Here is a 15,156-nt window from a genome sequence, read left to right on the forward strand (position 1 = left end):
TAAAGTTGTTAGTTTGCAAACAAAAGACGTAAAATGCTAGCAAAGCTTTTAATTCTCTTTGTTTTAGTACTTGCCGATTCACGTCTCTGGGTTTTCGCGTTGTTTGTTTGAATTTGTGCTGAAAGAACAAATAGCCAAAACTTCGACTTTTAAGTCCGAGAAACATGAGGTAAAGGCTCGGTTACCTGGGTCTCTGTTTGCAGGGTAATAAAAAAAGCCTCTGTTAGAAGGACAAAATAGAAAAGGATGGATTTCCACAAATTAATTTTTCACAATTCTTCCCAATCAACTAAACTAAATATCAAACAAAACTCGTACAAACACATACCCTGGTTCCAGAGCCTCGGACGTCTCTATTAATGGCCTTCGAGGTTGAGCGAAAAGAAAACTCACAGAATTTCTTGGTTTCCATGGCCAGGCGTCAATTGGCCAATCAGCGACCAAGTTCAGATTCTAAACCTTGCAGAAGTCGAAATAGCGCTTCGAGAGGCCAGAGGCTTTATCTTGCTTTCCACTAAATAGAGAGACGTTTGAGGCTCTGGAACCAGGGTAACAAACATATGGCCCCTGATTATTCATCGAAACAATTTTGCGCCTTTTTAGAATGTTAACATGCATAAAACACACTGTATAATAGTAGCTCGATAAATTATTGCGGGTATTTAATTTTTTTTCCGGAAAGAATGTGCTGAAAATTTCACATGCTAGCAAAAAGCTTTTCGATCCGTACGATACCAATAGTACTAAAACTAATTTTAGTTACACGTCGACTCAGTAATGCTACGTTAGTGTAGCGGTGCGGATACTCCGACCAGAGCGCACTGCGCGAGAAATGGATTCCATGTCCAATACACCAAATCAATAACATAAGGATGAAAATATAATATGACGTAAAATTTTTGTTGATTGAGTCCTCTCCAGATATTATGTAACGCATGGTTATCTAGCCTTGTGTGAGATTTGTTAGAGCGATTAAAAGCGAAAGCTTCGAAATATAGCAAATTTATTTAACAGCAAAGTTGCGATGACTACTTACGGCTCAATTTAAAACATCATTTTATGTTATATGTTCCTATCTCTGCCACTATGTTTTGGTATTTATCAAGAGGCTATTCAGATGAAAGGGTTCACGCGATTTTGAATAAAAAGTCCATAAAGGTATAGTGGTGGCAATTGGCATATCTAAATAGTCCTTTAAAAAGTCGTCGCTATCCCACTATCGCACAACAGTCTTGACGCAGGGTCAATTCCTGTGCTAAGAATGTTGTTTTCTATTCGTTTCTCAGGTGGAAACTACAGATACGCTGTAAAGATACTGTTACTGTTAGCGATAGAGTGATTTTCATTAACCCGTAAACTACACTTTAGCGTATTACAATTTATTGTGATCAGATTCTATTGTTCTCTTTTTTGTTTTACTGACTATTACGCTTTGACTATCACACTTTGTTTTACGGCTTAATGAAAACCCCACTACATATTCAAAACAGTATTAACAAGCGGTACAGTGAAGTTCTTCTTATAGAAAGTGTCTAAAAGATGACTATATTGATTCTTTATAAACAGGGGGCAACTGCTTTGGTCAATGGCATCTTGGAGCTTTTCACAGATGAAGCATACAAGAATTCAAACTGGAGTGAAATTGAACTTCACATTTCAAGGTATAACCGATATACTGTGCCAAATGTTCGTTTTTGTGCCTAGCATCCACTTTTTCGAATAAAACTTCTGGTACGATAACGGATAAGTTGATGGGTGTGGAGTTACTCACAGGAGGTGTATGTTTCATTCCTGTCAAATCCAAAATATAGCTTTTTGATGAGATTTTTCTATTTAGGCCCTTTCACCATTAAAGCGTTTTTTTTATCACATTTAATTGTCACGCATTGGATAGTATGTCGTCCTCTCTGGTCCCCTGGATGGCTCAGCATCTCCGTGTGATAGCCCCTGACAAGCAAGTACCGTCAAGCATCCTACTATCTACTTCCGAGAAAACGTTTAATTACTTTAAGCAGGTAGGTTACATGGCCATATGTTAGAAAACTGTAATATGCTACCCTCGGTAAATAAAGATTATTGCATTGTATTGTAGATATCCACAGCGTTTGCTTATTCAAAGCAGGAATTTCTCGTCTAGTATTGTCCAAAAAATAGAAATAGTTAATTCTGGTAGAATAACACACAGTTGCACGGCCGTATCAGGGGGTTGGGCGCTCGGGCATGTGTAGCCCCCCCCCCCCTCCCCCCAACATTTAAAATAATTAAAAGGAAATAACAAGTAGGGGCATGACAGTACCCCAATCAACGATTTTTTTTTTTCAAAAATGGTAAAAACAAGGCGTTGGCAGTTCTGAAACACAAGAATGGGCAACCTCCTTTTTATTCCATATTAATGATTTGGAGAATAATCCACTTTCAATCACTCCGTTTTTTTACATTTAAATCGCCCTAAATGAACTCGCTTCGTTTTTTTTTTGTCAGAATTTTCGGTCTTCAAGGGTCTTTTCCATGTCTCTTCAACAAGATGTGTATGAAAACACGATCCCTCCGTTGGTTGACCTGGCTTTTGATCTAGGCGTCCTGGGATTGAAAGCTTTCTCTAGCGAGTCTCGCACCGATGATGACACGACAGACAAGATGCGTAGTTACATCAGTAACTTTTGTGACCAAGATAATCAAGCCGACGAGCAGAAATTGATGCGACTCATATTCAAGCTATCAGAGCTTAGTCTGAGACTGAGCAAGTCGTGCAAGGGATATTCCAGGTCTAACGATCTAAGGTAGATAAATGTCATCTTCACGCCCTTGAAATCCTTTGATGATTGATCTTTTTTTTTCTGAGCGGTAGGGGGTAACAGTGCGCGCTTTTGAGAAAGCTATTCAATCTGGATAAGAAAATGGCATTCACAAGCTATTGACTATTTCTATCCCTACCCAAATGAATGATGCGACTTTGCATTTAACATTCTGCTAAAATATAAAGTTTCAAGAAGTTTACTTTTATTGTTAGCTGTAGACTGCAAAGCATGGGGGTATTCCTAACAAAAGGGACATGTTAAAAGTAGCTGCGAAGAGGGCTGCAGTGGCACTCGATGATCATGATACTTATTATTTGTAGGTTACTTTTGATTGTTGTTGAGGCGTTTTATTATAAACATCTTTCTAGCTGGCTGACGGAGCGAGTTCTGGAGATGGGAGAGCAAGGATTCTCTTTCTTCCTCACTTGCCTTGGTGGTGACTTGAGTGAGATGTTAACAGCTCGAGAGGCTTTTCAGATGTGCGAAAAGTTCCTTGAGGTACCATTTTGTATTGCTAGATGATATCATGAAAGAGGATATCAAATTGAACGATATTCCTGGATAACATTTTATTTCTCGTAACTTCCTGTTTATCTCTTCAAGAAATTCAAAATCTTCTTCCCGCTGGATGCGCCAAACAAAAAGACACCGGATCGTCCTGAGGTGAGAAATGAGATAATCATTTTGTTATAGAAGAAGAAAAGATGGGAAAGCAAGTACTTGACGTTTTCTTTTAACTTTTTTTGCGTCAAACATAAGCCATGGTCCTGTATTAGTCTTTCACAATCACTGTCCAAGAGGCCGAAAGATCTAATTGTTTTCAACTCACCAACGAGATGGCCAAACTTAGATAAAAATAAGGGAGGATTGATAATGGTTTGTTTATCGGCGGTTGTTTTTCAGTGCTGGTCAATGGCCGCTCGTATTAGTTGCATTGAAGTGACTTCGAATTCAGTGCCATCATTTTGTCGAACAGAAGCATAAAGTACTTGAGACAGCGATTTAGCTAGTCATATCTTTTATTGGATAACTGAACTCTGTTTGACTTCTTTTCTGTAAATGAAAACCCGATAAAATTATTGCATCTCTCGGGAATGTCCCGCTGAAAGCTGGAGAACTTGAAAATATTACATGATGAATTTTTCGTTTTGGAGTTGTTTTCTTGCCGTTGTAAATCCCTTTTCCACTCTTAGTTTGCTCTTTAACTCGTGCTTGCAAAGCATTTACGAGGGTTATTGGAGGGACTTCTGTGTCACTCGATCATCGGATGATTGGAAGGACAACCCGTAAATTTTTTGTGGATTTTCTGTGCTTTCGCAACACAGCAATCCTTAAATCATCCTGTAAACTTCCGGTGTTCAACTTCCGGTTAAAGCTTAGTACTATATAGCCTCGTTCCCAGGCTTCTCCTTTGTAATCTCTTTTTCCTAGGCCCCATGATGCAACGCGGTATTTTGTTTTCAAAATGGCGGAATGTTGTAGCGCTGACACTGCTTGGGAAAGTGGCAAATCAAACGTAACGTCACTAACGAGAAGCCGCGCAGCGAAAAGGAGCCTGGGACGAAGCTAAGTACTATAAATGAGGGCATCGACCTGTGACCGATACGGTCATTTCTTAATAAAGCCGTTAAGCATATAATAATATATAAGCTAGTATTTTCAGAAAAGTCTTCGATGTGGGTTGAGCATGCGCCTTCGTCACCGGCGTCAATCGATCTTTTACGGTTCAGTCCAATTCAAGTTGTTAGTTTGCAAACAAAAGACGTAAAATGCTAGCAAAGCTTTTAATTCTCTTTGTTTTAGTACTTGCCGATTCACGTCTCTGGGTTTTCGCGTTGTTTGTTTGAATTTGTGCTGAAAGAACAAATAGCCAAAACATCGACTTTTAAGTCCGAGAAACATAAGGTAAAGGTTCTGTTAGCTGGGTCTCTGTTTGCAGGGTAATAAAAAAAGCCTCTGTTAGAAGGACAAAATAGAAGAGGATAGATTTCCACAAATTAATTTTTCACAATTCTTCCCAATTAACTAAACTAAATATCAAACAAAACTCGTACAAACACATACCCTGGTTCCAGAGCCTCGGACGTCTCTATTAATGGCCTTGGAGGTTGTGCGAAAAGAAAACTGTCAGAATTTCTTGGTTTCCATGGCCACGCGTCAATTGGCCAATCAGCGACCAAGTTCAGATTCTAAACCTTGCAGAAGTCGAAATAGCGCTTCGAGAGGCCAGAGGCTTCATCTTGCTTGCCACTAAACAGAGAGACGTTCGAGGCTCTGGAACCAGGGTAACAAACATATGGCCCCTGATTATTCACCGAAACAATTTTGCGCCTTTTTAGAATGTTAACATGCATAAAACACACTGTATGATAGTAGCGTGATAAATTATTGCGGGTATTTAATTTTGTTTCCGGAAAGAATGTGCTGAAAATTTCACATGCTAGCAAAAAGCTTTTCGATCCGTACGATACCAATAGTACTAAAACTAATTTTAGTTACACGTCGGCTCAGTAATGCCACGTTAGTGTAGCGGTGCGGATACTCCGACCAGAGCGCACTGCGCGAGAAATGGATTCCATGTCCAATACACCAAATCAATAACATAAGGATGAAAATATAATATGACGTAAAATTTTTGTTGATTGAGTCCTCTCCAGATATTATGTAACGCATGGTTATCTAAGCCTTGTGTGAATTTTTAGAGAGATTTGTTAGAGCGATTAAAAGCGAAAGCTTCGAAATATAGCAAATTTATTTAACAGCAAAGTTGCGATGACTACTTACGGCTCAATTTAAAACATCATTTTATGTTATATGTTCCTATCTCTGCCACTATGTTTTGGTATTTATCAAGAAGCTATTCAGATGAAAGGGTTCACGCGATTTTGGATAAAAAGTCCATAAAGGTATAGTGGTGACAATTGGCATATCTAAATAGTCCTTAAAAAAAGTCGTCGCTATCCCACTATCGCACAACGTCATTTTTAGAAAGTGTCTAAAAGATGACTTTACTGATTCTTTATAAACAGGGGGCAACTGCTTTGTTCAATGGCATCTTGGAGCCTTTCACAGATGTAGCATACAAGAATTCAAACTGGAGTGAAATTGAACTTTGCATTTCAAGGTATAACCGAAATACTGTGCCAAATGTTCGTTTTTGTGCCTAGCATCCACTTTTTCGAATAAAACTTCTGGTACGATAACGGATAAGTTGATGGGTGTGGAGTTACTCACAGGAGGTGTACGTTTCAGTCCTGTCAAATCCAAAATATAGCTTTTTAATAAGATTTTTCTATTTAGGCCTTACCCATTCACCATTAAGGCGTTTTTTTATCACATTTAATTGTCACGCATTGGATAGTATGTCGTCCTCTCTGTTTCTCTGGATGGCTCAGCATCTCCGTGTGATAGCCCCTGACAAGCAAGTACCGTCAAGCATCCTACTATCTACTTCCAAGAAAACGTTCAATTACTTTAAGCAGGTAGGTTATATGGCCATATGTTAGAAAACTGTAATTCGGTTAATATGCTACCCTCGGTAAATAAAGATTATTGCATTGTATTGTAGATATCCACAGCGTTTGCTTATTCAAAGCAGGAATTTCTCGTCTAGTATTGTCCAAAAAATAGAAATAGTTAATTCTGGTAGAATAACACACAGTTGCACGGCCGTATCAGGGGGTTGGGCGCTCGGGCATGTGTAGCCCCCCCCCCCCCCCTCCCCCAACATTTAAAAGAATTAAAAGGAAATAACAAGTAGGGGCATGACAGTACCCCAATCAACTATTTTTTTTTTCAAAAATGGTATTAACAAGGCTTTGGCAGTTCTGAAACACAAGAATGGGTAACCTCCTTTTTATTCCATATTAATGATTTGGAGAATAATCCACTTTCAATCACTCCGTTTTTTTACATTTAAATCGCCCTAAATAAACTCGCTTCGTTTTTTTTGTCAGAATTTTCAGTCTTCAAGGGTCTTTTCCATGTCTCTTCAACAAGATGTGTATGAAGACACGACCCCTTTGTTGGTTGACCTGGCTTTTGATCTAGGCGTCCTGGGATTGAAAGCTTTCTCTAGCGAGTCTCGCACCGATGATGACACGACAGACAAGATGCGTAGTTACATCAGTAACTTTTGTGACCATGATAATCAAGCCGACGAGCAGAAATTGATGCGACTCATATTCAAGCTATCAGAGCTTAGTCTGAGACTGAGCAAGTCGTGCAAGGGATATTCCAGGTTTAACGATCTAAGGTAGATAAATGTCATATTCACGCCCTTGAAATCCTCTGATGATTCATCTTTTTTTTCTGAGCGGTAGGGGGTTACAGTGCGCGCTTTTGAGAAAGCTATCCAATCTGGATAAAAAAATGGCATTCACAAGCTATTGACTATTTCTATCCCTACCCAAATGAATGATGCGACTTTGCATTTAACATTCGGGTAAAATATAAAGTTTCAGGAAGTTTACTTTTATTGTTAGCTGTAGACTTCAAAGCATGGGGGTATTCCTAACAAAAGGGACATGTTAAAAGCAGCTGTGAAGAGGGCTGCAGTGGCACTCGATGATCATGATACTTATTATTTGTAGGTTACTTTTGATTGTTGCTGATGCGTTTTATTATAAACATCTTTCTAGCTGGCTGACGGAGCGAGTTCTGGAGATGGGAGAGCAAGGATTCTCTTTCTTCCTCACTTGCCTTTGTGGTGACTTGAGTGAGATGATAACAGCTGGAGAGGCTTTTCAGATGTGCGAAAAGTTCCTTGAGGTACCATTATGTATTGCTAGATGATATCATGAAAGAGGATATCAAATTGAATGATATTCCTGGATAACATTTTATTTCTCGTAACATCCTGTTTATCTCTTCAAGAAATTCAAAATCTTCTTCCCGCTGGATGCGCCAAACAAAAAGACACCGGATCGTCCTGAGGTGAGAAATGAAATAATCATTTTGTCATAGAAGAAGAAAAGATGGGAAAGCAAGTACTTGACGTTTTCTTTTAACTTTTTTTGCGTCAAACATAAGCCATTGTATTAGTCTTTCAAAATCATTGTCCAAGAGGCCGAAAGGTCTAATTGTTTTCAACTCACCAACGAGATGGCCAAACTTAGATAAAAATAAGGGACGATTGAAAATGGTTTGTTTATCGGCGGTTGTTTTTCAGTGCTGGTCAATGGCCGCTCGTATTGGTTGCATTGAAGTGACTTCGAATTCAGTGCCATCATTTTGTCGAACAGAAGCATAAAGAACTTGAGACAGCGATTCAGCTAGTCATATCTTTTATTGGATAACTGAACTCTGTTTGACTTCTTTTCTGTAAATGAAAACTTATTGTAAACAAACCCGATAAAAATATTGCATCTCTCGGAAATTTCCCGCTGAAAGCTGGAGATCTTGAAAATATTACATGATAAATTTTTCGTTTTGGAGTTGTTTTCTTGCCGTTGTAAATCCCTTTTCCACTCTTGGTTTCCTCTTTAACTCGTGCTTGCAAAGCATTTACGAGTTATTGGAGGGACTTCTGTGTCACTCGATCATCGGATGATTGGAAGGATAACCCGTAAACTTTTTGTGGACTTTCTGTGCTTTCGCAACACAGCAATCCTCAGATCATCCTGTAAACATCAGGTGTTCAACTTCCGGTTAAAGCTTAGTACTATATAGCCTCGTTCTCAGGCTTCTCCTTTGTCAGCTCTTTTTCCTATGCCCCATGATGCAACGCGGTATTTTGTTTTCAAAATGGAGGAATGTTGTAGCGCTGACACTGCTTGGGAAAGCGGCAAATCAAACGTGACGTCACTAACGAGAAGCCGCGCAGCGAAAAGGAGCCTGGGACGAAGCTAAGTACTATAAATGAGGGCATCGACCTGTGACCGATACGGTCATTTCTTAATAAAGCCGTTAAGCATATAATATATAAGCTAGCATTTTCAGAAAAGTATTCGATGTGGGTTGAGCATGCGCATGCGCCTTCGTCAACGTCGTCAATCGATCTTTTACGGTTCAGTCCAATTCAAGTTGTTAGTTTGCAAACAAAAGACGTAAAATGCTAGCAAAGCTTTTAATTCTCTTCGTTTTAGTACTTGCCGATTCACGTCTCTGGGTTTTCGCGTCAGCGACCAAGTTCAGATTCTGAACCTTGCAGAAGTCGAAATAGCGCTTCGAGAGGCCAGAGGCTTCATCTTGCTTGCCACTAAATAGAGAGACGTTCGAGGCTCTGGAACCAGGGTAACAAACATATGGCCCCTGATTATTCACCGAAACAATTTTGCGCCTTTTTAGAATGTTAACATGCATAAAACACACTGTATGATAGTAGCGTGATAAATTATTGCGGGTATTTAATTTTGTTTCCGGAAAGAATGTGCTGAAAATTTCACATGCTAGCAAAAAGCTTTTCGATCCGTACGATACCAATAGTACTAAAACTAATTTTAGTTACACGTCGGCTCAGTAATGCTACGTTAGTGTAGCGGTGCGGATACTCCGACCAGAGCGCACTGCGCGAGAAATGGATTCCATGTCCAATACACCAAATCAAAACATAAGGATGAAAATATAATATGACGTAAAATTTTTGTTGATTGAGTCCTCTCCAGATATTATGTAACGCATGGTTATCTAGCCTTGTGTGAATTTTTAGAGAGATTTGTTAGAGCGATTAAAAGCGAAAGCTTCGAAATATAACAAATTTATTTAACAGCAAAGTTGCGATGACTACTTACGGCTCAATTTAAAACATCATTTTATGTTATATTTTCCTATCTCTGCCACTATGTTTTGGTATTTATCAAGAAGCTATTCAGATGAAAGGGTTCACGCGATTTTGAATAAAAAGTCCATAAAGGTATAGTGGTGGCAATTGGCATATCTAAATAGTCCTGAAAAAAGTCGTCGCTATCCCACTACCACACAACGTCATGTTTAGAAAGTGTCTAAAAGATGACTTTACTGATTCTTTATAAACAGGGGGCAACTGCTTTGTTCACTAGCGTCTTGGAGCCTTTCACAGATGTAGCATACAAGAATTCAAACTGGAGTGAAATTGAACTTTGCATTTCAAGGTATAACCGAAATACTGTGCCAAATGTTCGTTTTTGTGCCTAGCATCCACTTTTTCGAATAAAACTTCTGGTACGATAACGGATAAGTTGATGGGTGTGGAGTTACTCACAGGAGGTGTACGTTTCAGTCCTGTCAAATCCAAAATATAGCTTTTTGATAAGATTTCTCTATTTAGGCCTTACCTATTCACCATTAAGGCGTTTTTTTATCACATTTAATTGTCACGCATTGGATAGTATGTCGTACTCTCTGGTCACCTGGATGGCTCAATATCTCCGTGTGATAGCCCCTGACAAGCAAGTACCGTCAAGCATCCTACTATCTACTTCCAAGAAAACGTTCAATTACTTTAAACAGGTAGGTTACATGGCCATATGTTAGAAAACTGTAATTCGGTTAATATGCTACCCTCGGTAAATAAAGATTATTGCATTGTATTGTAGATATCCACAGCGTTTGCTAATTCAAAGCAGGTATTTATCGTGTAGTATTGTCCAAAAAATAGAAATAGTTAATTCTGGTAGAATAACACACAGTCGCACGGCCGTATCAGGGGGTGGGGCGCTAGGGCATGAGCAGCCCCCCCCTCCCCCCAACATTTAAAAGAATTAAAAGGAAATAACAAGTAGGGGCATGACAGTACCCCAATCAACGATTTTTTTTTCAAAAATGGTAAAAACAAGGCGTTGGCAGTTCTGAAACACAAGAATGGGCAACCTTCTTTTTATTCCATATTAATGATTTGGAGAATAATCCACTTTCAATCACTCCGTTTTTTTGCATTTAAATCGCCCTAAATAAACTCGCTTCGTTTTTTTTGTCAGAATTTTCAGTCTTCTAGTGTCGAGGAAGAAGACGGTTCCATGTCTCTTCAACAAGATGTGTATGAAGACACGACCCCTTTGTTGGTTGACCTGGCTTTTGATCTAGGCGTCCTGGGATTGAAAGCTTTCTCTAGCGAGTCTCGCACGGATGATGACACGACAGACAAGATGCGTAGTTACATCAGTAACTTTTGTGACCAAGATAATCAAGCCGACGAGCAGAAATTGATGCGACTCATATTCAAGCTATCAGAGCTTAGTCTGAGACTGAGCAAGTCGTGCAAGGAATATTCCAGGTCTAACGATCTAAGGTAGATAAATGTTATCTTCACGCCCTTGAAATCCTTTGATGATTCATCTTTTTTTTCTGAGCGGTAGGGGGTAACAGTGCGCGCTTTTGAGAAATCTATCCAATCTGGATAAGAAAATGGCTTTCACAAGCTATTGACTATTTCTATCCCTACCCAAATGAATGATGCGACTTTGCATTTAACATTCGGCTAAAATATAAAGTTTCAGGAAGTTTACTTTTATTGTTAGCTGTAGACTGCAAAGCATGGGGGTATTCCTAACAAAAGGGACATGTTAAAAGCAGCTGTGAAGAGGGCTGCAGTGGCACTCGATGATCATGATACTTATTATTTGTAGGTTACTTTTGATTGTTGCTGATGCGTTTTATTGTAAACATCTTTCTAGCTGGCTGACAGAGCGAGTTCTGGAGATGGGAGAGCAAGGATTCTCTTTCTTCCTCACTTGCCTTTGTGGTGACTTGAGTGAGATGATAACAGTTGAAGAGTCTTTTCAGATGTGCAAAAAGTTCCTTGAGGTACCATTATTTATTGCTAGATGATATCATGAAAGAGGATATCAAATTGAATGATATTCCTGGATAACATTTTATTTCTCGTAACATCCTGTTTATCTCTTCAAGAAATTCAAAATCTTCTTCCCGCTGGATGCGCCAAACAAAAAGACACCGGATCGTCCTGAGGTGAGAAATGAAATAATCATTTTGTCATAGAAGAAGAAAAGATGGGAAAGCAAGTACTTGACGTTTTCTTTTAACTTTTTTTGCGTCAAACATAAGCCATTGTATTAGTCTTTCAAAATCATTGTCCAAGAGGCCGAAAGGTCTAATTGTTTTCAACTCACCAACGAGATGGCCAAACTTAGATAAAAATAAGGGACGATTGAAAATGGTTTGTTTATCGGCGGTTGTTTTTCAGTGCTGGTCAATGGCCGCTCGTATTGGTTGCATTGAAGTGACTTCGAATTCAGTGCCATCATTTTGTCGAACAGAAGCATAAAGAACTTGAGACAGCGATTCAGCTAGTCATATCTTTTATTGGATAACTGAACTCTGTTTGACTTCTTTTCTGTAAATGAAAACTTATTGTAAACAAACCCGATAAAAATATTGCATCTCTCGGAAATTTCCCGCTGAAAGCTGGAGATCTTGAAAATATTACATGATAAATTTTTCGTTTTGGAGTTGTTTTCTTGCCGTTGTAAATCCCTTTTCCACTCTTGGTTTCCTCTTTAACTCGTGCTTGCAAAGCATTTACGAGTTATTGGAGGGACTTCTGTGTCACTCGATCATCGGATAATTGGAAGGATAACCCGTAAACTTTTTGTGGACTTTCTGTGCTTTCGCAACACAGCAATCCTTAGATCATCCTGTAAACTTCAGGTGTTCAACTTCGGGTTAAAGCTTAGTACTATATAGCCTCGTTCCCAGGCTTCTCCTTTGTCAGCTCTTTTTCCTAGGCCCATGATGCAACGCGGTATTTTGTTTTTAAAATGGCGGAATGTTGTAGCGCTGACACTGCTTGGGAAAGCGGCAAATCAAACGTGACGTCACTAACGAGAAGCCGCGCAGCGAAAAGGAGCCTGGGACGAAGCTAAGTACTATAAATGAGGGCATCGACCTGTGACCGATACGGTCATTTCTTAATAAAGCCGTTAAGCATATAATAATATATAAGCTAGTATTTTCAGAAAAGTCTTCGATGTGGGTTGAGCATGCGCCTTCGTCACCGACGTCAATCGATCTTTTACGGTTCAGTCCAATTCAAGTTGTTAGTTTGCAAACAAAAGACGTAAAATGCTAGCAAAGCTTTTAATTCTCTTTGTTTTAGTACTTGCCGATTCACGTCTCTGGGTTTTCGCGTTGTTTGTTTGAATTTGTGCTGAAAGAACAAATAGCCAAAACTTCGACTTTTAAGTCCGAGAAACATGAGGTAAAGGCTCTGTTACCTGGGTCTCTGTTTGCAGGGTAATAAAAAAAAGCCTCTGTTAGAAGGACAAAATAGAAGAGGATAGATTTCCACAAATTAATTTTTCACAATTCTTCCCAATTAACTAAACTAAATATCAAACAAAACTCGTACAAACACATACCCTGGTTCCAGAGCCTCGAACGTCTCTATTAATGGCCTTCGAGGTTGAGCGAAAAGAAACTGTCAGAATTTCTTGGTTTCCATGGCCACGCGTCGATTGGCCAATCAGCGACCAAGTTCAGATTCTGAACCTTGCAGAAGTCGAAATAGCGCTTCGAGAGGCCAGAGGCTTCATCTTGCTTGCCACTAAACAGAGAGACGTTCGAGGCTCTGGAACCAGGGTAACAAACATATGGCCCCTGATTATTCACCGAAACAATTTTGCGCCTTTTTAGAATGTTAACTTGCATAAAACACACTGTATGATAGTAGCGTGATAAATTATTGCGGGTATTTAATTTTGTTTCCGGAAAGAATGTGCTGAAAATTTCACATGCTAGCATAAAGCTTTTCGATCCGTACGATACCAATAGTACTAAAACTAATTTTAGTTACACGTTTACTCAGTAATGCCACGTTAGTGTAGCGGTGCGGATACTTGTCTCCGACCAGAGCGCACTGCGCGAGGAATGGATTCCATGTCCAGTACACCAAATCAGTAACATAAGGATGAAAATATAATATATAGATTTAGGGACTGCCTAAAAGCGGAGCCAGCAAGCAATCAATTTAAGCCATATTATAATACCTATATATGTATGTATATATATAATGTGTGAGTGAAGCCATCCATAGAAAAGTGCTTGATGCACAGGTGTAAAGTGGAATATGTGTATGTATATTTTTATTGTTGTTTTACCCGGAAAAACTTGTTGGGTGTATATGGAGGTATCATACAATAGGGAACATTGAAGAGTTGAAAATGAATTAAACTTTTTTACAGTAAAATGGGTGCTTTTTTATTCTCTTTAACATTTAAAACCATATCAGCACACAACGCGTTTCTATACATTAGCATATCGTTTTTGCCAGTAAATGTGCTCCATACTTGCCTACACTGTCCAAATTCCCTTTCTTCCTTTCACATCGCACTACTAGATTTTTATAATTTTCTCTCAGTTGAAGGGTAATAAAAGTAATTTGGTAGAAATTACAAATATTGGATAAACAGTTTTATCAACCTTCTTTACTGGTTTTATTTCGGCTAATACTCTTTGAATTGACACTTTGTCTTGGGTGGATCGTACAAAACACTGACCCTCGATGAGGAGAGCCATGGACCTACTAGACCCCCATATTGAAGCATCATGGTTTTAAGGGTATGTACACCTGGTATTTTTGTTTTAAAACATAAAATAGGGCCTGGTGTGGTATTACAAAAAGATGCAGTTTGTTAAAAAAAAGGTAGCTATATTTTCATTTCACATCACTTCCATGAACAGTGCTAAATTATCTTTGAAATAACTGCTGGAAAGGTCAAATGGTACATTGCTGTTGATTTTTGCAAATATCATCTCAGATTCCTAAGTATTGAGCTGTATTCATATCAGCTATTTGAAAAGTAGATTGCTCACAAAACCCTGTGCAGTTAATTAGTTCAAATTGAAACTATATATTTTTTTACTAGAAAACCCATTTAGTCAATTAGCAATAAGGGCCAATGTTGGTCAGTGTTTTGTACCAGCCACTTTGTCAAAGGGTGAATGAAATAAACCACTCTAACTTGTTTTCAAAGTTTCTGACTACTTTAAGTTTATTTTATTAGCCTGGTTAATTTTTTTATAACAAGTTTTCATTTGTAACTATTATCTATCTTTTTGTTACTTAGCTGTATAAATGAATACATTCTGCCCTAGCACCATGCCTTTAAAGCTATCAGCTTGCTTGAGTTGGGATTCACCTGAAAAAAAATTGGAGAACAGTGACAAAACGCTACGGAAGAATACTAAAGATATAAATGTTATGCTGCACAAAACCTAATTGATAAACCTAAAATTAAAAATAATTCCAAGTAACCTTTAAAATAGAACATTGAACAGAAAATTAATATATGAAGTCTGTTTTTTAGGGGCTAATGAGCCAGAGGTTGAATTGCCTTTTGACCTTTTTCTTAGGAAAAGCTGTAGAGAAAAACTATAAGTATCGAACTAAATGCTCCCAACAATAAGCTGTCTTTAGTTTTCT

At 38.7% G+C, this 15,156-nt stretch overlaps 1 protein-coding gene across 5 annotated transcripts in view; it reads left to right on the forward strand.

The window, feature by feature from the left end:
* LOC5516654 overlaps positions 1-15,156 on the forward strand; it is a 192,681-nt gene that overhangs the window by 139,601 nt on the left and 37,924 nt on the right. For 2 of the 5 annotated variants that reach the window (XM_048721472.1, XM_048721470.1), the window contains exons 16-31: positions 1,567-1,661; positions 1,895-2,015; positions 2,482-2,780; positions 3,167-3,296; positions 3,402-3,461; positions 5,828-5,922; positions 6,160-6,280; positions 6,755-7,053; positions 7,439-7,568; positions 7,674-7,733; positions 9,774-9,868; positions 10,106-10,226; positions 10,313-10,342; positions 10,694-11,004; positions 11,390-11,519; positions 11,625-11,684. In XM_048721472.1, coding sequence (XP_048577429.1) covers positions 1,567-1,661; positions 1,895-2,015; positions 2,482-2,780; positions 3,167-3,296; positions 3,402-3,461; positions 5,828-5,922; positions 6,160-6,280; positions 6,755-7,053; positions 7,439-7,568; positions 7,674-7,733; positions 9,774-9,868; positions 10,106-10,226; positions 10,313-10,342; positions 10,694-11,004; positions 11,390-11,519; positions 11,625-11,684 — 2,157 coding nt within the window. The other 3 variants (XM_048721473.1, XM_048721471.1, XM_048721474.1) reach the window with 3 other exon arrangements.

The sequence above is a fragment of the Nematostella vectensis genome, chromosome 14 (assembly GCF_932526225.1).
Source record: "Nematostella vectensis chromosome 14, jaNemVect1.1, whole genome shotgun sequence".
In the NCBI taxonomy this organism is placed as follows: domain Eukaryota; kingdom Metazoa; phylum Cnidaria; class Anthozoa; order Actiniaria; family Edwardsiidae; genus Nematostella; species Nematostella vectensis.